Genomic DNA, 25,805 nt, shown 5'->3' with positions numbered 1-25,805 from the left:
GCACCCGCAGTGAGAGTGGGACCCAGGCTTCCTTTCTATCAGGCCAGGTTGGAGGTTTCCTTAAAAAGTTCCATTTTTTAGAGCTAAGGGCTCAGCAGGAACGCATTCTTTTAATGGCCTCTGGTTTGTGTGATCATAAAAGGAACTTTGCCTAAAAGAAGCCAAAGGAGCTCCCCTGTGGGTAAGCTGCCCGCGGTTTCTTTAAGTTGCGATAAATTCCGTGGCCACCTCCCAGAGTGCACATCCCTCTGGCTCTGTGTCACATCAATTTCATTTGGGTTCGATCAATACAGATGCCATACTAATCTGACCTCCGGCCCAGGTAAGCAACTAAAAACAAAACAGACAAAAACCTTTAGGCTTTAGTCGGTGTTATTTTCAAGAAATCACAATAGCAAGCAGCTGTGGCTTATTCTTCTAGCATCATGAAGTTACTAAATAGCCTCAGGCACTGGGGATAAACCTGGGAGATCCGGGCCACCTGCATGCTGTCTTCCACTATCAGCCCATGAGACGGCGTTTAAGGAAGGGTGACTTTGAGGAGTGAAGGGGGCTGCAAATGGTAACTCTCCCATTATCGAAACACTTCCTGCTTTTAGGGAAAAGGGGGTTAATTCCCTTAATCCCTTAAGGCCCAAAGGATGTTTAAATCCATTTAATAGAAAATTCTCCTCATCCAGAAAGTTGGGGCGTCTTCTATTGTACCCAGAGGGCTGCAAAAGCTTCACAACCAGGCAGGGCTTCTTGCTGACCATTTATTTCCACGTAGAATAGAACAAGCATAGCTCCCAGGGTCACACAACCTAGCAGCTCTGCAAACACATCTGGACCAGTGCAGCAGCAAGGCCGCCACTGGAGAGGGAGAGGCACCCTAATTCGGCCCACACAGGGGCTGCCATTTAAATACAGCTGTTTGCGGGGGCACGCTGGTCGCTGTAAGCGTGAGATCAAGCTGAAGGAGTTTTAAATGCAACCTGGCTCTCAATGCTTTTCTGATCCATAGGGTTTAACCCTAAGTACACAAGGGTCAGAGCGAATCCAAAGGCAAGAGCTCCGCTATGGCGGATGACAGATCTCCAAAAGACAGGTGCTGCCAGGAAAGTCAGGTAAGGGGCAAACGGAGGAAGAAATGTTGATGGAATCTCAAAAGAGAAAACAGCCTTCCCAGTTCAACCTCCCTTCATTTACAGATGAAGAGACTGAGACCAGAGAAGTAATGCGACTGGCCCAAGATCACATAGCCAGTCCCTGGGAAGCCAGTGAGAATCCAGGCCTCTAACCCCAGCACAGCTCCATCCATAAGACCAGTGCCTTTCTAACTTTGATGTTCCCCCAGTTAGCAGCAGAGCCCCTGATCCCCCCCCCCACCCAATAAAAGCTCTCATGAAACCTCAACATGTAAAATTAATAGAATTTATTAGCAGTATACCCTTCTTTATGAGTTAAAATTTATATCCTTGACTCAATAAAAAGCCAACAATGAGACTGAGGGAACCTAATCTTAAAAGTCGGGGTTAGGAAAGCCAGCTGCAGCCTCAGCCACCAACTCATTTCTGTGTTTTGCTTTGGTTGCACAGTGTTGAGAAAATTCCGTTGTGTGTGTAAAGAAAGAAAACGATCGGTTCTCTTGCAGTTTCTTGACCACAGCAGGCAGGACAGAGCTGCATCAGCCTGAGGCCTGTACAGACCACCCCAGGTGAGGCACTGGGGCCCCCAACGGGACCAAGGGTACGTGCAGCTTTTCCTGACAGTTTTTAAAGTAGTTCAATTATATGTTTAAAAAGTGAGACTTGAGTCAAATGTACAGAACTTTCAAAGCCCCGCCGTGAGTCAGGGTGCTGAAGAATTAGATGTGAAACCCGGAACCCTGCTCCCCGCACAGAGTTTTCTGTTTATAGAATGACGGGCACTGGGATAAGTCCAGACCTCTTAAATCCTCCCCAAATTCCCGAGGGTGGGAGGGAGGGGGACTTGCTCCTGAGCTATCCCAAACCTGAAGCCTATGGGCAGACATGGTTAAGTGGCGGGGATACGTCCTCACGGACACTCTCAGGCTCCCGCAGCCCTCTCTCAAAAGGCCATGCTGTAAAATCACACCCCAAGGCCCTGACACTCAGCCCCTTTCTTGGAGGTGGCCTCAGGCACATAGCAAAGACCTTGAAACATGACAGGGGAGCTGGCACAGTGGTCATCATGGGCGAAATTCCAGTTAGGAAGCACCAAGGAAGAGCAGCACCAGAAAGCAAAGGGATGGGACTAAAATCAGGGAACAGCTGCAAAAGCCCTTGGGGTTCCTGGTCAACACAGGGCTTGGCCTGGGCAGTAGGGTCTGTGCCAGGTGGCACAGTTACTTTCTAGGTGCCTGGAGGCTCCTTTGAGGTTTGACCATAGAAACCTCCTGTACATGTGGCTGCAGGATCCTATTTGGACAGCATGCAGGAGGGATGCAGTATTATAAAGGACAGATTGAAATCAGCTTCAGTCACTCATTTTCACAGGCTGAGGGCTGAATGTAACGAAGGGACCTCAGGATCCCAACCCCAGCCCCAATCCTGCTCTCAACCCTTCACTAGTGGGGCCCACGGGTAGCAGAAAGGACCAAGGACCTAGCTTGCAGCCCTGCCCTTCCCTGGCCACCGGACTCTTTGGGTGAGCCTGCCAACCTCCTGGGCCTTTGTTCCCTCACCTGTGACACAGGACAGAATCTGCCCTGCCCACTTCTCAGGACCGATGGACGAGCAAATGAAAGGTACATGTGAAAACATAATGCACAAAGTGCCACGTGAATGTTAATTGTTGTGAAAAGAGGCAGCCTGGTGCAGGGGAAAGAGCAAGCGTTGCCTAACAAAGCTGGGTTCAAATCCTGACTTTTTCACATAGTTACTCCTTAACTTATTTACTTGAAACTTCACTTATTCCAAAAAGTTGTTGAACGTGGCTTCAACACTATGGTAGCTGTGTGGTCTTGGACAATTTAACTAAGCTCGGAGCCTCGGTTTGTTTATCTGTGAAATGGGGAAGAACAGCTGCCTGGCATGCTGCAGGTAAGGGTACCCAGGATAGCACAGCACCTGACTCCCCCTGAGGAGCTGATTCACTCTCACTCTCATTCTTTTCCAAGGCCACCTAATGAAAGGACAATAGAATCAGCATAGCGACAAAGCAATAGTCTACTCTACTGCACTTTTACAGAACAATCTGTACGGCCGGAGGAACATCTAGGAAGGGAATACGTTATTAAGACTGTATTCCAAAAGATAAGGGCTTAACATGCCGAGTTTCTCAAAGCAACACTAAACTTCTTGGTAGACGTGACCAGCTGCAAGGGTGAGCCAACTCTCAGCCAGTGTTTATTATGAAGAAACGTTGCACAAAGATTAAACTTGGGGTTTTAAATTGGCGACTTTAGTAAAGCATGACTTGAACCACAAGGAAAGCCCTCAACTCCCTCCTCGCCCAAATAAAAGTAAAATGGAGATAGTCTCCTGGTTTTGCGCCTAGAGGGAAATCAGAAGCCTGGCCTTCGCGAGGTTTTGGATCAAATTTCAATCGGAAGGAGTCTGAGAAATTCTAACCATCTTCTTTACAGCTTAAAACTCAACTCAACGTACAGGTTTTTCTCAGGCATTAAAAAAAAAAAAAATCACATCTGAAGCTGGGTCAAATACACTGCCCCTTGGAGAGCCTGTGAAAGTTGAAATGACAACAACAGACAGCATCTGAGAAACCGGACCGTTTCTCCTCAGAGAGAAGTGGAGGGAAGTAGAGTGCACAACAGAAATAGTGCCGCATTTTCTCAACTATGCAAGAGTCTTGGAGTGGAAAGTTTAGGCAGTTCGAGAGCGGACCCCACCTCGGGGGGGGGGCTTCGGTTCTGCCACAGGCTCCACGAGCGTCCCTGCTAGCTCCCTGCTTCCTCGGAGACAGAGCTGTGGTCACCAAATCTCTTCCCCAGCTGCAGCTCACAGGACTTGCATTTCTTCCTTCCTTTTTTTTTTTTTTAAAGAGGAAACTAATCTTAAATAGAGAAGTTGCTCAAGGGTTTTAACTTTTCTGAAGAAAGAAGTTTTCACAATGATGTTAACGAACGTTTCAACTTTCCATGGAAAAATAAGCTAGATAAAGCTCCCGCTTGATGTTCTGAGGGCAGCACTATGATTTTTCCTGTAATTGTCCCATTCTGGAAAAGACCAAAACGCTGACTCGGCACAGCAGAGGGCAGGCCTGCAGCAAGCGCAGCAGCGTCTTATTTGCCCTGGATATAAATATTTGCACATGCTGTGATGTGGGGGCCCTCTTGGGTATACAGATAATTCCACGGTCTTGGAATAAAAAACCACATTGCTTCAGGGATCTCCTAACCTTCTCAGTTTCCCCCCAAATATCTGTCTGGCAAATGCACACAAAGAATTTTCCTTTGCAAGCCACTGGTAATTTTATATTCTCTCTGCCCCTTCTCGCTCCAGGTCACACTGCTCGTGTCTGGAATGTAAAATACATCTCAAGATGTAACGGAGAAATGGGAGACTCTTAATGAAAACATCAGCTGCTACAAATGCTGGGCTCATAGCTAAAGTAACTAGTTGTGCTTTTAGCAATACATTTCTTTCAAGGCTGCTATGGCTTTATTTTCTCTTTTGCTTCAGTGGTCTGTGTTGCAATAAGACAATCTGTTTGTTTCACACATGGGGTGGAACTCAGATGTGGAAAGGGCTCCCATAGATCACTGGGTCTTCACTCAGTAACTCAGGCACGCCAGTGTTTAAACTGACCATGGCAGCTGGTAGTAGATCCCTTTTTTAAAGATTTCTGGAGACAAAGCCAACCCTCCCTCGCAATCAGTCTCTTTCAGTTTTAATCTCCCTGCAAAGCCAAACACCTTTCCCTTTGTCCAACCAAACTCTTCCTTCCTGTAACATATGTTCCCTTATACTTGCTTATGAAATTCAAAATTACATGTAAATCAAATAAATTATGAGCCCAGATGATTGGTCTATTTTTAAAAAAATGATGGGCCTATGTGAAGAACCTATGGAACCCTGATGTGGGGCTCTGGTAATTTTTCTTTCTTGGTAGTGACTTAACAGACTCATTACAAACAGGATTATTCATGCTGCAGCCTAAATACTCAATCATTCTAAAAATCTCAAAGTGCAGGCACTGTTAGAAACTTAGGTCATCCCATGCCAGATATATATGTAGGCAAGCACATATATATGACACTCCTAGTCACATGCATTGTCACAACACACGTTAGGAAGTGATTTTTGCTTGGGGTCTTCATTTCTACAGTGTCTCTGGGAGCCTTGGTTAAGACATGCTTAGGCCTGACTCCCAGGAAAAACAGCGGCACTGAGTAACTTGGGGACAGTGACTGTCATCACAAGGAGAAGGGAAGACCAGTCACAGCCTCTGCCGTGACCGCCTGGTTCATGTAGGAATGTGGCAAACAGGGTCTGTGCTCAATAAACAGCCTGCTGAATTTCACGGACAGTGGTTACCTTCATCTTCCCAGTGTCCCTGCATCCACTCCATTATTTTTTACTTCTGACTAAGGTCTCCTTCTCTAAGGAGCCACATGGGAGCTGGGGACTGAACCCTTTCTGTGGCTAACATTGATACACATGCACCCAGGCACCTCAGAGCTCCCCTATTCTGTGTGCTTCCCAATGGACCACTTGATTCTCAGAGGTATCAGAGATGGGAGCTCTCAGAAAGTGGCCTTTGGGACCAAATGTTTGCCATATTAAGACTCATAGGGGTGCAGGCATTCTGAGGCAAAGTCTGTGCTGGCCACTAAGGAGAGTGAGTTTAGAGAAGGTGGGTAGATAATGAAGAGAAGGCTGCAGAAAGTATTGGGACAGGGATCTGGACCAAAGTCACCAAAAATATTTAGGCAAGACTTTGTTTCACGAAAGTAGGCCACACAGCCCTTTCTCAAGAGAGGGGCAGCTAAACCCCAACACTTCTGTAAACCTTTGAAAAAATAAAAAGTAATTAAGGGAAATGTGCTAGGCAGGCGTAGGAAACAAAGGAAGATGGCAGTGGGTGTATGCCCTTGGCATCAGGTGATGGGCCAGGGGACAGGTGACCTGAGCAAACATGTAAAGAGAGTCCTTCTGTCTGAAAGCCCACCTCCCCAGATGGCCCCAGATCCCAGCCAGTTGGCCTTAGAAAGGACAGTGAGCCTTGAGCACAGCCTGGGGCTGCTGGGGCTGAACCTGGGGGCTGGCAGCACGTAGTGGGAACTAGGCCTGGATCTGGCTCTCAGGCTGGGGTCTTCTGGAGTGGAGCTAAGCTACGGAGGATCCCCCCGGAGTGGGCACCAGGGTGGATTGGCTTCTGAAAACAGGGGCTTAAGGTGGCAGACCTCCTCTGGTTCCGCCGTGGCTGCTGCCATCTGGCCCTGGAGAGCCAGGTGCCCATAGTCACTGGTCATTTGTGAAGCCAGTCCTCCCAACTCCTCCGGGTTAGTAACCGACTTAGTCATCTGGAAAAAGAAAACAAGCAAGACACAAAACACACACACAGAGAAAAGCATGAGAACCATGTGTTAATACCTCTGGAAGCCAAAGGGTCTCATTCACTTTTAAGCTCTTGGCTTGCATTTGGGGCAGGACACTGGAGAGGGCAGTTCAAGCGAAGCCCATGCTGCATCGCACACAACAGGCCAGGGCCTCTCTCAGGCCAGCGGGTCCCGGCCGATGGGCCACATGCTAGGCTCAGGCCGTGCAGCGTGGAGGCTGGGCCTTCAGGGTCCACTCTGGGAGGTGAGAGCAACAGCCCAGCCAGCCCTGCCCTGTGGATCAGTCACCAGAGGAGTTCCCCAGGAAAACCACAGGGGGCACAGTCCCTGTGCAAAGCACACCTCCGGTCACACCCTTTTGCAGAGCGTTCAGCTGGGCTCCAGGACCCCAGAAGTGGGTCCCCTCGGGCACTAGAGGGCATGAGGACAGGGCTGCTAAGGGCTTCTCATGACTGAGAAGTGACGGATAAGACAAATGCATTGGAGGAAGAAACTTACAGAGAATACAGCTTTGTTGTAAATTTGTGCCAAAGAAAGACAAGGTTTTGCCCCCAAATTGAGTTAAGGGTATAGTGAAGCCTAAATGGTCAAGATCTACCTTTTTATTGTCAAGATGTTCTGTATTTTCCTCCTGTTTCATAGAAAAACTTACCTCGGCTTATCCTATGTAGCTAACATGCTGGTTTCACATTTTCCCTCTTTCTTTGACAAAAACACCTTAGTTCTCGCACAGCAGTTTTAACCTGCCACCCAGAAGACTGTCCTTGTCCCTCCGGGGTAAGAGGCTGCCCACCTGCCCCAGCTCTTCTCTCGCTCTGGATGGCAACACAACTCTCTCTCCGCAGCATTTGAAGGCCTTGATTTTAAAGGGCCTTTAAAACCTCCTTTTACCTGACTCCGCATCCACTGAGGCGGGACGGAATGTGCAGCCATGTGGACCAAGAAATGCTACAGGATTTCGGGTCAAGGCGTGGGGTCCCCAGGAATGCACGCAGAACCCCAAGAAAGTGAGGCTGTACCACAAGCCGTTTCGTTGGAGCCCTGCCACACGGAGCACCATGATTCTGGGGCACCCCAGGGCAGTGAGCAGGACTCTCGCCAACTCAGGGCCCAGACCAGTTACCCCCGGAGCGGCACTACGGCCGAGGCCGGGCTCCTTAAGAACACGGACACCAAGGGTAGGACAGGCTGGCCGCCCGAGAACCCAGCCTGGGGGATATTCCAGAAACTCCACGAGGCCACTCAAGATGTCTGCACCCTCTGCTGTGCAGCATTCCCTGCTGGGAGGAATCGGCACTGGCACCGTAGGTCTGCCTGATGTGACCTGTGACCTGTGGCCTGCCCCTGAGCTGGGCCAGCTCGGCCCCACTCCAGCCTTTCACAGTCACTGAGGGAGGCATGGTTCCTGCCTCCCTCCCCAGCCCAAATCCTTTTAAACAACAACAAGCCTGGCACAACCACAGAGTTTCTAAGAATGAGCCGCAGCAGCCAGGGAAGCCTTTGTGGTCCAAGCTCAACCTCTAGTGGACACACGACTACATGACAAAGCTATCCAGACAGGCGGGTCTGACCGGCAGGAGCCGCGCGAAGGCTCAGTATGGTCCCTCGGGCTGGGGAGGCTGCTTGATCTCTCAGCTTGGGCTCAGGCGGCAGCCTCAAAGAGGCAGCTTTCAAAATTTTATCCCATGCCACCTGAACCTTTCAAAGTTAAGTGGAGCTTTTTTACTAGTACTCCTATTAATTCTCTGAGGACACCATCTGTCATCTTTTATACAACTTTTTAACATAACAAGATAGCACCCACTGTCTCTCAATGCCATTTATAGCTAGAGAACCATATAATACAATTATGACTGCACTGCATTTTACCAAAAAAAAAAGTTACCTCTAAAAGTTACATGCCTTCTATTGCCAGGAAAAAAAATACTTTTTACACATAACCATTGTGTTTCATTTTGCCTGGAAGACTGGCAATCTCACTGTTCAGATATTATAATTCGATTCGTCAATCTATGTTTAATCCCCAAATGTCTTTTCTTGTACAATAATTTTAATCTATAAATACACCTCAAGTGCTTTGTGAGACGAAATGGATTTTTTCCTTTCTCTGTACTTCCCGACTTCCTTCTCATTTCCTCCTCGATTTTCATCTCTTTCCTTTGCTCCCCTGTCCTCATGCCCAAGTCTCAGCCACCTTTAATTCCCTCTTGCAGCAGACCGGGGTTTCTAGACCACAGGTAGCCACAGAGACCACGGATGAAGGACAGAAGCTGGGGCCCAGGAGGAACTAGAAACACAAACTAATCTCTCCACACAGACCCTGGAATTAAAGGGTGAGTGGTGGTGGGGATAAAAGGGCGCCAACAGTGTGGGGGGGGGGCATTCTTTTTCTTCTTACCATTTCCTGAGCTGTTACCGCAATGGCTTTAGAATATTTGACCACAGTTGTCTGGTAGTCCACGAATGTTCCCTTTGGTTCTGGAGGCGTGCCATCATCCAGCTAGAGAGGAGAAGAGAGGAACCCAAAGGTCATAAGAGGACAGCTGAACTGTGGACTGTACTTACTAGGATTAGGAACTTTAAATAGGGAGAGGCCCTCAGAGACAGAATCCCTCAACTTCTGCAATGAGAGAGTGTCAGGTCTGGGTAGGTGAGAAGTTAGGCGTTCAATGAAGACCCAACTGTATACTTTACAAAACTGGTGTGTCGGGGGGAACCTTTGTTGCTGGCCCTGTGGCTCAGGCTGTTCGCAGTTCCTACTTATTGCGATCAGGTGAGCCAGACTTCCTTCCCAGCCTTTACAAAAGAATCTACACCACCACCATCAGACTGTACAAGAGCTGCTTTCCCTGCTGAAAATCCACCACAGCCTGCAAGGCTCAAAGGCTATGGAGAAAGGACTGCTGCCTCCCAGAGAGTTATGAAAATCTTCCCCTTCGTTACAGTGGTTGTGAAAACCACCTCCTGAGAAGAAAATGATCATTTGCATTTCTAATTTGTACTGAGAAACCTTGAGCACCATTATTTAATGCCCTTGGTAGACATGTGGATTATTTTCAAAGCTCTAGTACTCTGATGTCCTGAAAACCGAACAAACCCACCGAGACTCACCCAAGGGCCTTGAAAAGGAGGGGAACGTCACTCCTTTCCTGCCAAACTGTCCGTATTTGAAGCATGGGAAGCCCACGGCAGAAATCACTGGAGCACTTTCACAAGGCAAGGCCTGGAGTCTCGGGTATTGAAAGGGAGCCCCAGCACCCCCGCCTGGCTTATAACTTCATCTGTCTGATAATGACTGCATAATGTTGAAGGGGAATTATCCTAATTATAGTTTCAGGCTATCATCTCTTTATGGAGATATGAACCAACCAATCTTCTCTAAATTAGCAATTAAAGACCTCTTATTATCCTGAAAAACCATAAGAGTGTATTCATAATGTGACAATGGACATTTCAAAACACAGGCTATGCCTACAAGTCTTGGCTGTGCTATCATAGGATAGCAATTAGATGTTTATGAACAATTGTTAATTCTAATGAATATCAAACCGACATGACTAATGAGGACTCCATGGGGGAAACAGCAGAAGATACAGGGTTGAAACTGTCTCCAGTCCTATTTCTGTACTGACCCAACTCCACTGATGGGTCACTAGAAGAGAAATGATTCTCGTGGGGTCTTCTCTACCCATTGCCTACAAGATTTCACTAAGGGCTTTTATGCGTATACTACGTCAGTGGTTTCTGCATCTGGCTCGATTAAAAAATGTGGAGATATTTAAAAAACAGAGATCCCTAGCTTCTGCCTCACAGAGATCCTAGCCTAGCAGGGCCCAGGAACGTGCATTCTACTCTGATCCCGGCGATTCCAAAGCAGCCATCCCAAAGGCCAGCGCTTGGGAGTCACTTCATTATTTCATTTCGGAATCTTTTCCCGACAACAACTCCATGAGGTGGATGGGGAGGTGGATAATTATTTCCATTTTATAACTGAAGTAACCAATGATACCTTCTGCATCTCCATTTCCCCCATGTAGAACTGGAAGGGAGGGTACAACTGGCTTAGCAAAGTAACTGATGAACAATGAAGAATGAATAAAATGTTGAACATGTGATAGGGCATCTGTACATGAATCAGAACCCTCAAGAAAGGAGACAAGGTGCTCCTCAGAGAAAAGCACCTGGGGACCAAGTCTGAGGGAAACCACGGAGGAACTGGGGTCAGTGTTTGGAGCCCAGGCCCACCTTGCTCATGGCCTCTGCAATGGCGTCGACCATGCCTCCCACCAGCCCCACTTCACTGGCGGCTTCGTTCAGCGTGACCATGATGTCGTCCACGGCCTCCTTCATGAGCTGGGCGGCCTCTGTGATGGCATCGTGGGTGTGCTGAGCCTGAGACGGGAAGGGCGAGAGAAAACCGTGAAATGTCTCCTGAAGCTGAAAAATGGTGTCAGTCTCTTAGGAACTGCTTCACCTCTTTTCAGAATAACCATAAAGTGCAGAATATAAAACTATATCCCCATTATGGCGCACAGCAATGCACTCTATCTTTTTCCTTTCCTTTATTATGTTTGTACACTGGTTTTCAAAATAAATAAAAGTTGGAAAAACAAACTGAGAAATATCTCTCTGTAACCCAAAGGAAAAATAAAACTGCACTATCAAGCAGCGCCCAACGACAGGGCTAGTGTTATGTTACTATGTTCAGGGAGGTAGAGAATGCCAGATTCCCAAACACACAAGTTGACATAGTTAATAAAAAAAGCTAACGTAAAGGAAAAATGTGTTCACATCAAATGCACTTCTCTTCAAAGCTTCCCAGCACACTATGATTTCCTTTCTATAAATAAGATTGCTTTATGGAAATGTAGGTACATACAGGAGACATAAATCTGCAGGAGACCGAGCAGGTTTTGGGACTATGCCACAAATTGCATCGCCATGAAGTAGGAGGAATGAATGAGGGAAGCTCTCTAGGAACAGATACTCTGCAGGGAAAGCCCTGAGTGTTCATGAGTCCCCTGGATAGTGCCTTGGAGATGCTTTAACTTCAGGCATTTAACCTGTGTGTCAAGCACATAGTATGAGCGAGATGAATGAATGAGAGGATGAAACAATGATGGGTGCTGGGCTCTCTGAAAGATACCTCAAATGGCAGCAAGATGCAGGGGCAAGAGCCAAGGTCCTGTGGTCAGGAAAGCCTGGGTTTTAGCTCTGCCTCCACTGTTAACTAGCTAAGTGGCCCTGAGCTTGGCTTCCTAAGCAAAATGGGAATTCTAACTGCTATGCAGTATAATTCTGATGAGACCATATGGTGCAGGCACCTTATCATTTCTAGTAAGAGTAGTCTAGTTGGGGCCTGTGCTCATAATCGGGAAATCTGACCCAATGCCAGGCAGTAAGTGTCAGAACTGCACTGCCCCAGGCACTGCATGCAGTGGCCATGGTTGCCCTGGCCCACTCAGGGGGAGGCGACCCTTCCAAAAAGGTCCAAGAAATCACATCTTTACTTTGATAGGTGAGAAGGTCAGGAAACCAGTGAGAAATGGTAAACAACAACTCTTTTGAGTGATTTAAATAAAAGATAATTCCAAGAAGAGGGCATGTGAGCCACAGGAACTAGCTCTGTCTGAAGTACTGAAAAGCATGGGAACCAAGGAGAAGTCTTCCCAAATGCCACCTGCCAAGATGTGAAACATGTTGATCACACTTGGTATCCTTGAGGCAGCTGTGTCAGGATGTAAATACTAATGACTGACCATCACTCCTCAAAGTGCTTTAGCAGGTAACAGTGAAAAATAACCTGAGGAACAAAGATTCCTTCCCTCTTTACCAGACTGCTATCCCCTTTTCTATTTCTCGGGCCCTCCATGGGGGTGGGGAGGCCACCTCTCTCTGGGCGTATTTCCCCTTCCCCCTGGCATGGAGTCCTAGCTGCTGCCTGAGTGGCCTTCCCACAGGTCCACTCTCACCCTCTGTCTCCAGTGACTGGTTCTCTTCACCTTCTTTCTTCCATCCAAATCCAGGCACCAGACCCGGGACTGACAGCCTCAGGTCACTGGAGCCCCGGCCACTGTCAGGCTGCATTGACGGGAAGGGCTCTGAGTGAGAACTATGTTGCTAAGCTCTGTGAATCTGCAGGCCCACCAGAGACAGTACTTAAAATGGTGTCTTAAGCCCTTCACTTTTAGGATGGCTTGTTTGTAGCAATAACTGAAACAGTACCTAGGAAGGGCTCCTAACCCAGCCTTGGGGCCAGAGAAACCTTTTCAGAGGAGGTGTACAGGTTGACAGTGAACCCTGGAGGAAGAGTCCAGACACTAACAATTGATGAGGTGAGAGAAGGGGAGCCTTCCAGGCAGAGAACACAGCCTGGCAAAGGCCCAGAGGTGAGAAGGAAGTTGGACTATGAAGATGAGGTGAAGCTCCGAAGGCAGAGGGCCTGGCACACAGCTCCTGCCACCTTCTGTTATCTCCCACCCCCTCCAGTGGGTCTCTCCAACCAGACCGTGCGCTTCTTGCAGACAATTTACTTTGCTTCTCTTAGGAAGCACGTGCTCACAGGAGGTAAAGGGCCTAATGGAGTCAACAGGTGGGGCCACGTAACCTATGAAACAATTTTATTTTCAGAGAAATTTTTACAAGGATAACCTGGTACAAAGTTCTCTGGAAAGGCTCACTTAGAAATGAAACCATCTGTTTTTATGCTGTGAAGCAGGCACAGGTGGAAAGCTGAGGGCAGAGACGTGGCTTGGGAGAAGTCAGGATAGGACTGGCCCTCCCTCCCCAATCCTGAGCCACCAACCGGGTTCACTCAGGCCGTGATGACATGCTCTAGTTCTTCTGAGCAGACCAAGAACACCTGACGACGTTCACGCAGATGCTAGCAAGATGCCAAGGGCTCTCGTGTCCTTTATATAACCCAAGAGCCAACCCGGAGGCCCAATGCGACTTTCATACCAGTTTTAAAACCTATGTTCTTATATCTTGGGTCAGGCACTTTAGCATTTTATAGAGGGGGAGCCAGGAACAACAATGAATGTCAAACCACGTCACAGCAGCAACGGCAAAGACAGCACTAGCATTGAGCAGGGCCTCCTTGGTGCCAGGCACTGTGCTGACTGCTGCTGGGCTCGTCTCCTTCAACCCTTGCAGCCCACTGGAAGGTGGGGATTGGATGGCACCCCTGCCAGGGACAGCTCTGACAGTCACAACCAGGAAATGACAGCCCATGCATTAGGCAGGGGTGAGGAACATCCGGGCAAGTGGACCATACATGGCCCGTGAAATCATTTGGCCTGGCCCTGCCGAGGCCTCACCAGAGAGAAGCAGTTCCAGCCATCACATTAGGGGTGAGTTAAATGTTTGACGAAATATAGCAGGCTGATTTTTAAGTTGATAATTTTATATGGCTGGTGAATGATATTATAAATGTCCAAATGGCCCTCGACAGAAAAAAGGTTCCCCACCCCTGCTAGAGCTTAGAGACCTGGTAGATGACAACTGCCACTGACCAGCTGGCCATCTGCTGAACTTATATGTCACTCGTCAAAAGGAAATGAGCATATGGCTAGATCAGATGAAACTTCTTAGGGCTAATGAAAAAAATACACCTTAATGTAGGGAATATGCCATCTCCAAGAGGGAGGTTTTGACCTGTTCCCCCAAACAGGGGGCTTTAAACAAGGCAAAGCCACCCAGGTGCCACACGGTAAAGGCAAGGGGTCTCAGGACCTGCCACCACTCCTACAGGCTGGCTGGGTCACCCTCACTCAGTGCCGTCCTCTGTTTCTTAGCATCACCCTGGCCCGGGCTCTCTCAGGCCTGTCTGCCACTGTGGGCTCCACGCTGCCCATGAACTTGTTGCCAGTTCACAGTTGCCAAATTTACTCCTTAGGGCTCCCCAGGGCCCAGCCTGAATTGTCTTCCAAGCTATCTGATGGTAGCTTGCCATCAGATGAGCCGTGGCCCTGGTGCTGAGCGGTAAAATACTTGGCTGGTCTTTGTTCTACGTTCCTCGGAGGGAGCCTCCAAGCCCTTAGCATTTCCTGAGAGATGGGAGGGTCTCTGTCATTCGTGGTATCAGAACCCTGAGGAAACTTAAGGCACCTAATGGTTTCACAAGTGAAACAATCACTCTGACACATCACCCCTGAGAGAAAATGGCCTGCTGTGGTCAGCTCTGGCCACTTACAGTAGCTGGGTAGCACTTAGGCTGGAGAAAGGTTCCACTTCCAAACTGGTAAGAGAGATTTTCATATCATACTACTGCCCCCGAGGAAACAGCTACATGTGCCATTGGTGACCTTGTACCACGGTTCACTTTGAACTTGAGGACCAGGAATGGAAACAACATTCACTGGAAAACAACAGCCTTGCTCTGCAGAAGCTGGGTGTCAACACTGAGCAGGTGCTAGCACTATCACAGCTCTGATTCCTGTGAGAACCGCATGTCTTTCTTTCCCAGGGTCGCCTGCCTACACAACTTATACATATGCATTAAATATGTATATTTCTTGTTTTTCCTCTTAAAGATCCCTAGGAAGGCCAACAGAAGATTACTTCCCACCTCTGAGTGGGAAATCAAATGCCACTAACTAAGAACTGGAGGTGTTTTCTGGGAGGGACACAATACAGAGGAATGCAAGGGCTTCTCCGTAGTCCTGAGTGAGTCCTTGGCATCCTGAACTGTACCTTGGGGTTCCCTCCACCTTCTTTGGCTGCGTACAACATCTGCAGGGCAGACTCTGCGAGAGTCTTGGTCTGGTCCAGCACCGTCATCTGCTGCTGATGGTCCAGAATCTTGGAGGCGACACCAACTGCGGCTAAGATCAAGGGCTCAAAGTAGCTTGCCAGCTGCGTCACCTTTCAAGACAAAAAACCCACAGATGCGCCATGTAAATACATGTGTCTCCCTTTGGGGCCCCACTGGTGGGGAGGGAACTGGGGCAGGGATGGGATGACTCACAGGGAGAGTCGGATCTGCTGAAGTTTATTTTTGCTTATTTTTTCTAGTATACTGTCCAGTCATGAATTACAGTCAGCATGTTATACTTCAGATCCTTAGATCTTATTCATTTATTCATTGCTGGACTTTAATTTGGAAAGTACTCACTGATTAAGGAACTCTTGCTTGGGTTTTGACTTCCTCTGGGAAGCTCTTTTTCTCTTTGTCTAGGCTCTCATGGCAGAAGTGCTGAGAAGTCCTTTCTGAGATCCAGAGTTAGAACTTTACAAATCTTAATTTTAATTTTACAAACAGAAAAGCTTTGGAAAGAACCAAAGACTAAGAAGGAAAGGGGAGAGGAGAGGGGCAGGGGAGCAGGGCGTGAGAAAAGAAGACCGAGAGGAGAGGCACTGAGAAGTGTTTAGATGCCCATCCAACCGCCCTCTGCCCTGACCATTTTGACCAAACCATGGATTTGGAATAAAAGCAAAAGTGATTTCACTTCAGCCTAGATGTTCTGTTTCTTTTAGCTGAACCCAGAAGAACAAAAAAGCCTATCATGACAGCTAACCACTGTTCCAGCAGAGGCCTGTCTCCAGGAGGGCAGGGGAGACGGTCCCCACGTGCTCTCCGAAACTCCCTAGTTGGGCACCGGGGGCCACACGCTACATCTACTGGGTGCACCCCACGTGCCAGCCTTTCTGCTAAATGCTTCCCATGCATTTTCTCATGTAATCTTCACAACAACTGTGTGAGGGAGGAACAAAGAAAGAAATGGAAGCTTGGACACTGACTTAGCCTGCCCATCCTCAGGCAGGCAAGAGGGCAGCGGGGTCAGGAACCAGGCGTCCCGCTCCACAGCCAGTTCCCAGTCACTGCTGTACGTTGGCTACTTGTCACTTTTATTCCAGTTCCGCTCAGTTGTAATATTGGATTTTGGAAGCTTATTGTCTGGTATTTGTTTGTTACTTTGTAAAGTATTTAAAATAAAGTCCCAGCAAAATACAGCAATACTCATCAACCCAGCATCCAGAATACAGTATTACATTTTAACCCACTGCTGTATTTGCTTCAGGTACCATAATCTATTCCCACTCAGATAAAACACAATGATACTGATTACACTTTTCCATTCAACTCTTCATTTTTGCAATGATCGCTAATTACTAAATTATTCCCATCAGGTGTACTTAAGCTCTAACCATGAGACAGCTATTCCCTCAATGCTTCTCCCCGCCACCTGGAGGAAGAGGGAGTGAGATGGGGACAGAGGCCAGAAGCCTACTTCACATGAGCAGCGGCAGTCACCGGGTTAGAAACGAAGCAGGGGGTGGAGAGTTTGGGGGGGAGGGGGGGTTGGCAAGGTGGGGGTCCAAAATATTAAAGCCCATTAAAGCTAACAGTGAGACAAAACTGTCAGCCAGCAATGAACATAATTTTACTTTTTTTAAATCTCTGATTCCAGTTATCTTACAGAAAGGTTTCCAAGCACTGGAGCAGGCCTGCTGCTGGCCCTTCTGGCACTTTGTACAAATTCTAAAGGGGCTCCTTCTCGGGGTAGACATGACTGATGCCAAGGCACACGACCTGGCAGGATGTGAGCCCCACTCCCTGTGTGGGCCCAACGCCTCTGTGTAGGGCCCAGCCTGCACCCCCCTCCCCCCCCGGTGGCAGCCCTACACATCTGCACTGGATTTCACTCTCTTCCCCAGAAGGGCACTGAGTCTCCAGCCAAGGGAACAGTGCACTGAAGGGTCAGCAGATCTCAGGGCTTGGGATGTGTCCTGTATGCGCTAAAGGAGTCAAACTGTTTCATGAATTAGAATTTTATGTGTTTTCTAGGTTAGTTTTATTATTTTTAAAGCACGTTTCATCAATGCTGCGTGCTACGCATAATGAACCCCAATTAAGTGGGCGCCGACTCCCTCAGGGAGGTAGTGTGCTGGGCGAGGGACAGTAAGCTCTAGTTTCAGAGCCACTGCATCTGATCCTCCCTCCAAGTCCTCACTAAGAAATCGTAGGCAAACTACCTCCTATTGCAAAACTGCAGCTCCCTCCTCTGTAAAAATGGGATTGATAACAGCACTGAGCGTAATAGATTGTCAGGAAGATTAAATCAAGGTGCATAAAAGCACCTCGCATAGTGCCTGCCGCACAGTGGGCACTCAGGAAATGCCGCATCATTCTTCACATGCTGTGGGCAAAGGTTCCTGAAGGGATGTGCTTTTCCCTGGATTTAGAGAGCTAAAGCCTTCTGTGCTTGAAAAATGACAGGAAACATCCTCACCTGGACTAGCACAGAAGTCAAAATAACAGAATTTTGAGTATTTAGTACATAATGTTGATTCCTAGGCCTAAGGTGGCAGACATGGTTAAATTGTGCCCCCCAGAGCATATATGTCCATGCCCAAATCCCTGGAATCTGTAAGTGTGATCTTACTGGGAAAAAGGGTCTTTGCAGATATATGTAAGGATCTTAAGATGAAATCCCCCTTAGTGACTTGATTGGGCCCTAAATCTGGTAACAAAATATCCTTATAAGAGACAAAATAAGGAAAGATAAACAGAAGAGCAGGGGACCGTGTGACCACAGAGGCAGAGATTGGCATGATCTGGTCAAGGAATGCCAGGGAATGGCCAGGGCCACCAGGAGCTGGAAGGGGCAAAGATCAGTTTCTCCCCTAGAGCCTCCAGACAGAGTCTGGCCCTACCAACACCTTGATTTTGGACTTCTGGCCTCCAGAACTGTGAGAGATTAAATTTCTGTTGTTTTAAGCCACGAAGTTTGCAGTAACTTGTTACATCAGCCACGGGAAACTAATACAGGTGGGGGTCTGAGAATTTGCACTTAGCATTCCCAGGTGACGGTGATGCTGACGCTGACCTGGGACCCGACCTGAGCTCTGTAATGAAGCACTGGAACCATGTGGATATCAACTCTCGGTCCACAGCTCTTCTGGATCGAGTGCCCCTGGGCTGCCTTTGTCCAGACTCCCTTTTAGAAAGTCCGACTGGTTTAGCCAAAGGGCCAAGGGTAAATTTATAACTCAAGTGATGCAAATATGTGATTCTTTTGATGCCACCCTCTGACAAGGGAATTAATCTTCCTTACTAACAACGTATCTGCAGAGACAAGGATGTTGTCCTAGAAGTCTAAAAATACTTTCTTAGGAAATTCCTGCTGGAATGAAAAGTAAGTGCTGAAACAAAGTCAGGCTCCTCTGCCAGTTTCCTGGCAGCACAGCACGCAGGGGGGGCTCCAGCCTCTGCGACACTGTTCCCCGCAGCGAGCATGCGGGCAGTGGCTCCAGCCTCCGGGCCAGCCGCCCCCTCGCAAACCTCTGCACACAGGTGGATGAGCCCCTCTCTTGCTATACAAAGGAACTCAGCTGAGAAATAAAACTTGCCACACTTGAAAAGGCAGAGACACTGACCATTTTAAATCTCAAAACCCTCTCCCTACAACACCGGCAGCAAGCTCAGCACGCCCTTAAGCTGTTCTGTAATTTTAAAAAGAAAGAATATCGATTTCCTAAAATCGATACCCGTGGAGACGGTTCTGGCTCCTGGATTTCTTGATGTGCACATCAATACTGACGGCAGCACTGATAAATGCTAGGAAGACCCGAATGTTGTTAAAAATCCAATTTCTGCCCTCTGTCTGCTGAGGCAGAGGCTGCTCTACAAGCCAACTATCCTTGAAAGATTTGCAAAATGAACTCCAAACAGGCCAAACATTATTCAGCACTTATAATAACGCGCGTGGAAGGGCCACTCTGAGGTGGCTGCAAAGGGAGCCTTTAGCTTTCCAGAGTGAAATGTCCAAGCTCGCTTTCTCGTGTGTGAAAATAGACACTATATTAGAGGCCATGGAGGAACAATGTACCCCTAACACACATGAGAATGAGCCTGGCCAGCCAGGGACAAAAGGTGGCAGACACTGGACTAAGAATGTCAACCTCAGCTTCTGGTTTATCTCAGTGAAGATCAAGAACAACAGATGACAGCCCAGCCAGCGTGGCTCAGAGGCTGAGTGTCGACCTAGGAACCAGGAGGTCACGGTTCAATTCCCGGTCAAGGCACATGCCTGGGTTGCCGATTCTCAGTAGGGTGCATGCAAGAGGCAGCCGATCAATGACTCTCTCATCATTGATGTTTCTCTCCCTCCCTCTCCCTTCCTCTCTCTGAAATCAATAAAAACATATAAATTCTTTTAAAAAGAGCAACAGGCGGCTATAAATGCCTTGTGGATTGGAAAGTCTGACCACAACCAGAAAAATTTCCCCGCAGTTTTTAACTCAACACCAGGTGAAAACAGATCCTGAAGGGATCATTTTTGGAGAAGATGCTAGAGGGAGGTTGAGTGCTATTTGCCGTTGTTTACGCCAGCATGGACCCAGGCACAGTAGCTGGCACCAGGATTTTGGGGACAGTAATAAAATCATAAGCCCCCCCTTCTCTGATGAGCATTCTCAGCAGGTTCCCCTGGGTGTACATTACCTTATGTCCCAGCTGAGCTGCTTCTCCCCGAGCCGCTGTGGCGATGGGGTCAATTAGGTGCCCGATTTCCTGGACCACTGAAGTTAGCTGCTCCTGCAGGGCCTGATAGGAGAGAGAGCTGTCTAGTTCACTCGCACAGGTACCGATTCTGAAAGGCCCGTGTGACAGACAAGGGAAGCTACCAGGAATGGACACTGAAACGCCTGCACATGCCATCAAGCTGCAGTTCTACCTGCCCTTTCCAGGCACCCTCGGCTCCCCGGGGCTAGACCCCCCAGCTGTAGCTGTGAGTGACTTAGGCAGGTCTGCAGAGCACTGTTCCTACTGGCTTCTCACTCCTGCCAGCCACAGTGACAGCTGATGCTACTGGTATCTTTATATTGGGTTACTCAGCATAATTACTGGAAATGTGGATGAGCCATGGCTTTCCAAGAAGAGAAGACAACTGTCCAAATGGAGAGAGCTAATGGTGGGGTCTGAGGGAACACCCAGGTTGTTGTGTCCTCAAGGAAGTGGAGAGGAGGGTGATGTAAAAAATGAGATCACCTGGCTAGAAGCAGGACTATTTCTCAAACGCCCTGTGCAAATGCCAGGAAGATGCCCACTGAGCTCACAGCTCAGGCGCTCAGTTCACTGTATCTGGCGATATGGACACTGTTACTGAAAATGGCATCCTCAGGCAGTTCTTCTCAGCTTTGAGAGACAGTTTAATTTCTCCATCCCAAACAACTGAACTCGTGCTATAAAGAAACAGGGCAAGCTATCTAGGTGATGCTGGAGTGTAAGGGGGTCGGTGAATTCAAAGGTGGAGATTGTTAGCTGTAATGAGAAAGATCAGGTCGTTCTGCAGGAATCTTCATAGGAGCTTTGCTTGATAAAGTAGAGATTTAATACATTATAACACTGGCATTTTAGGTTTGCACACACCAGCCTGGAATGGGTGCAACTCCTGACTAAATGACCATGTCCTGCTCATTAGAAATGAGATTCAGGACTTTCCCACTGAACAATGCTGCACGCGGGCTGGGAGCTCTGGGCAGAGGGTAGTCAATGAGAGGAGCAGCCCCACGTGCAAACTTGAAAAAAAAATCCTGGGGGGGGTGGGGAGAAAAAAAGAGATGGAGGAAGGTAGAGAGAAACCTCCAAGTTTCCAACGGTCTTATTTAGGTAATTACTTATGTTCTCACAGTGTGACTATGGTCAAGAGTGCAGGAATATTCCAGCAATGTTGTCTTACTGCAGATGGCATGTTAGAGAAAATACGGTACAGGTAGGGAGCACATGCAGTTAAAGGGGAGGATGGGCTTCCCAGGGAGGAAGACCGAGGATATGCACGGGGAGGGAAGGCAGAAGGACGGATGGGGCATGAGGGCTGGGTCACCTCTGTTTTTTGATCAGGACGCTGGTTAGGGGTGTGCTGAGTTGGTGCTGATTCGTGAGGCCGCACTCTTACGATATGCAGGCCTTCCTGTGGGCATGCTCTACTTGAATGAGAGTGGTAATAATCCTAACATTCGGCGCAGAATGAGAATGCTCAGTCCTTTATCTTCTCTTGGGGGTGGGGGTGGCCGTGTGAAGCTGGGCTGAAACGGCTCTACGGATAAAAATGAGCAAAACCAACCCTGGGCCCGCTCCTTGGACACAGGGGCCAAAGCTCGTTGTCGACGAATTCAGCGGCAGTAAGAGAAACAGCAGTAAAGAGACCACCCATATTTATCAAGCACCTTCTGAGCGTCAGGCACATCCAGCAAGGAGAAAGAAGAATTACTCATAGGCCTCTGCACAGGTAACAAGGCGATCTCAAAGGATCAAAGTTGGGAAAATCTAATTCTCAACTCTGGAAAAACTGGCAAGAAAAGGCAACGTGGCTCTGAAACAGTAACGGAATGCAGACGGTCCTCACATGCTAGATACTGAGTAACAGGGAAGACTCCATTATCTCTGAGTGAACCAAATGTACAGGGTTTAAAGTGCAGCGATGAGCTGTGACAACAGGGAAATGCTCTCAGTGAACTGCTCAGGTCTGCTCTGCTGATGTGTTAACCTGAATACAGTAACTCCACTTCACTGGTGTATTCTTATCTGACATTAATTTTTCTTCAACCTTCAGCCACATTCGAACCCCCAGCGGTGTATGTGTTCCTTCACCAGGCCACCATCCTCTACTCGGCATTTGCCCTACCCCATCCAAAAACTTCCCAAGTTGGTTCCACGGGGGAAGGTGGTTCATTGATGAAACTCAACTGTCAAAACCACACTGGTCCCATTCTCCCGTCCCCCAAAGCCTGACCCTTCGATTCATCATCGCTTGCAGAGGCCTCCGAGCCGACCCCCGAGCCCCAGTGTACCTCCACAGAGATGTCATCCCTTGTGGCCAAGCTCTGGCTGACAGCTGCCAGGGAGGCCTGCTCGATGTCTCGGATGCACCGGTTGATGCCGTCGATGGAGTAGTCACACTCCCTCTGTCCAGGGGCCTTGTCCCTGGAAAGGACAGAGGGGGTTAAACACAGGCTCCTTGGGGTACAAGTCCCACAAGCCACTCCTGCATGGGTGAGCCCCTCTCCACTCTCTGCCCTCCTCGATTGCTTAATTTAAGGAGCCAGTCCCTGACACTGGCTTGGCGATGCCTTCCTGCATGACCCATGCGTTTCTTAACGTAACACTGGTGCTAACGCTACTTATTTCTGGTGAGAAGGCTATGGTGCTGCCGTCCATCTCAGGGGCATGCCAGGCAACTGCAAAGAAAACAATTGGATCTGGATTATCCTTTCACTGCCTGTAGCACTGAATCCTCACTTAAAGAGAAAAAAAAGTCAGTGCTATTTCCAGTGCAACCCTATTACGCTCTCTATACTGCACACAAAGTCCTGGGCTATGGTTGAAATGAACATATTTAGTGGACTTTTCTTTGTGAGGCATTGAGAAAGCTAACTGTGGTCCTGAGTTTCAAAAGTAATTGAAAAACAAAATATAACTAAGTCAAGGGATGCATCCCATGATGTGGGATATTAACTTTGGTCAACTTTAGAAATGTTATTCTACTTAGGGGATATTTTTTCAGGCTCCTACTATCACCAAGGAGGTCAGAAATGCCCAGAGTTACTATGGGGCCTAGGATATTCTTCCTGTCTTATTAGCAAAACAGTGTAACCCCAAATCCTGCTAAACAAACAGTGGTGCTCTCTGCCCGAGCTCCTAGGTGCAGACAATGCAGTACAATGGTTAGAGCCACCAGGCCTGGGGATGACCTTGGGACTGTTACCTAAATCCTTTCTGCCTCAATCCTCTCATCAGGAAATGGACACAATGGCAGTATCTACCTCACAAGGTTGTTGATAATCAAATGAGATAATATAGGTAAAATGCTTGGAACAGTATCTGACATCAATTAGCTATTATTATTGTGACCAGTGCTACCACTGATCCCAAAGAGAGAAAGAAAAAGACGATGGTAATGATTAACCACATTGCTATAATTACAAGTCCTAATAGGCTGTTTTCCCCCTGCCCTGTTAGGATGTGGGTCCCTAACAATTTCTGGAGGCAAAACCAACCTGATAGATGTGATGAGACTCTTGATGGAGTCGGACACAGTGTGGGAATGTCCGGCCAGCACAGACCAGGTGGGTGGGTCTTTGGGGTTGATGGCCAGTGAGCGGGCCGTGCGGATGAGGTAGGATGAGCTCTCCAGCATGGTCTTGGCCGAGACCAGGATCGGTTCCTGTGCCTGGGAGCCCTGGAAGCGAACAGCAGAAGGGTCAAGAACAGGGTGCCGAGAGTGAATCACTTGGGCCCTGGAAGGTCCTGTTCTTTACTAAGTCACTATCTTTGCCCTCTGGAAGGAGACAGAGAGGGTAGGGACCTAGGGAGGCTGGCTCACACAGGGCCTTGATGGCGAGAACTCCGGTCTATGCTCATTCCTTAAATATAATTTCCAAGTGTGATACATACAAAGAATCAGCCCCAAACCTATGCAATAGAGATTGTTCTCAACATATAAAGCCAAGAGGTTACCTCTTAAGAGATGTACAGACATTGAGTTTCATTAGCTCTGTGCATGTATCATCATCGACAACAATAACACTGCCCTATGTATTGACAGAGAGAACCTTTGGAGTTCTTAACTTTTAGTGCTCACTTAGTGCCACACAAAACCAGTCGAAGATGCCAGCATTACCTCTGCTGCAAAGACTCCCTACCTCGGAGCTTATCTGGGCGGGAACACTGACAAACTCAGGGTTGGACGCGAACGCTGTCAGGTTCTCCACGGCTTCAATCAAGGGGGCGGTGGCAATGCGACACTTGTTGCGGTTGTCTTCAGAGAAATCCCCATCCAGGGCCTGGTGGGAAACAACACGGAGGCTTTACCCCACCAAGAAGCATAGTCATTCCTGGGCATCGACCACCGCCCAGGGAAAGAAGGTGGTTTAGTGGGAATACAAATGTTTGGTGAATTCATAAATAATAAATAAGAGCCAATTAGAGAGATCTCTGCCATCAAGCAGAGGGGCTCAGTTAGCAATTACAATAAATAAAGCTGACTGTGTGGCTCACAGGACAGCTGACCTCACAGACCATCAATCTCCCACTCACGCAAGGCAGAGACGAATCCAAATGATGCCGCTTGTCACTCCCTATGAGCCACGAGCCAAACCTTGCAGCTCAACCACTTTCTTCCTCCCTTTCGACACTATGACCCTGAGGTCCTTCCCCTCCATTCTCACTTCAGTAAGTCTATTCCCTCTCAACCACAGAATACTTTACACTGGGTAGCACTTTCTACTTTTTCTAACTTTTACCTCAATGTCCCTGACTGGCTGACGGACATAGGGCTCACATATCCACCCTTCTGAAATGCGCAAAACGGAATCCAATGGGAAGAAACAGACTACAACTACCCCCAACAATATGGACAAATCTCACAAACATAATATCTAGTCAAAGAGACCAGACACAAAAAGACTCCACTTATGCAAAGTACAATAAAAGGTAGAGCTGATTTAGGGTGTCAGACCAGGAATGACTGAAGGAGCACCAAGGGGACTTCTGGGGGCTGGCCATGTTCTGTGTCTTGATCTGGCTGCAGTTACCTAGGTGTGTTCTGCACGAGAAAACTCACTCAGCTCTACACATGATTTGTGTTTTTTGTCTATGTATCTTATACTTCAGTAGCTTTTTCTGTTTTAAATTAGCAGCAGGTAACACAATGGCATTGAATATCAGTTACATTGCTGATCAATGGCCCAGGTGGGTGAGAATCCAGATTTGCGGCCTGTGATCCATGCCAGGCTGCCTCACAAAAGGTGGGGCAACCTCACTTGGATTCGAGGTCCTGCAGCCCAACTCCACCTGCTTAAGAACAAGGCTGCTGGAACCAAGAGCCTATGACCAGCAACAGCACCCTTGCCTCCCAACAAAGGGCTACATTTGAGAAAGCAGTTATGTTTGTAGAAGAACATAAATTTTCTCATTAAATGACCAATTAAACTTTTAATTTAACTGTTATGAGCAATATATAAACATCAATTTAGACAATTAGTGAACAAAAAACCAGAGGCACCAGCATTATGAAACAACCGGAACTGGGATGGGAGCATTTCTACTTTTCATGAAGGCAAGAGTAGGCAGGCACGATCAGTTTAACAGCTAGTTTTGAGCAACAACAACATTCCAATCAAGCCTTGGCAGCTTGGGACAATAATTACACATCCACCAAGCTAACAGTTTTAGAGGAATTCCTGTGAACCTGGCTCATTCACCATCTTTGCTGATACTGTTCATGGTTTGCCTCAGTTCACGCCCTTCCCCACCAGACAGGCACTGACCTCCACC

At 48.1% G+C, this 25,805-nt stretch overlaps 1 protein-coding gene across 2 annotated transcripts in view; it reads right to left on the bottom strand.

Annotated features, from left to right (window-relative positions):
• The window catches only part of TLN2 (talin 2), a 392,818-nt gene that overhangs the window by 50,409 nt on the left and 316,604 nt on the right, over positions 1–25,805 (bottom strand). For both annotated transcript variants that reach the window (XM_081132101.1, XM_081132102.1), the window contains exons 38-45: positions 24,173–24,313; positions 23,528–23,709; positions 22,322–22,454; positions 19,974–20,075; positions 15,221–15,391; positions 10,772–10,918; positions 8,925–9,026; positions 6,371–6,490 (exon numbers count right to left, since the gene is read on the bottom strand). In XM_081132101.1, the coding sequence (XP_080988227.1) occupies positions 6,371–6,490; positions 8,925–9,026; positions 10,772–10,918; positions 15,221–15,391; positions 19,974–20,075; positions 22,322–22,454; positions 23,528–23,709; positions 24,173–24,313 (1,098 nt within the window). The remainder of the gene's footprint in view (positions 1–6,370; positions 6,491–8,924; positions 9,027–10,771; positions 10,919–15,220; positions 15,392–19,973; positions 20,076–22,321; positions 22,455–23,527; positions 23,710–24,172; positions 24,314–25,805) is intronic.

The sequence above is a fragment of the Miniopterus schreibersii genome (genome assembly GCF_964146895.1).
Source record: "Miniopterus schreibersii genome assembly, chromosome: 1".
Taxonomy (NCBI): Eukaryota; Metazoa; Chordata; class Mammalia; order Chiroptera; family Miniopteridae; genus Miniopterus; species Miniopterus schreibersii.
The sequence above is the reverse complement of the archived record's forward strand: the minus strand, read 5'-3'. Positions and strand labels throughout refer to the sequence as shown.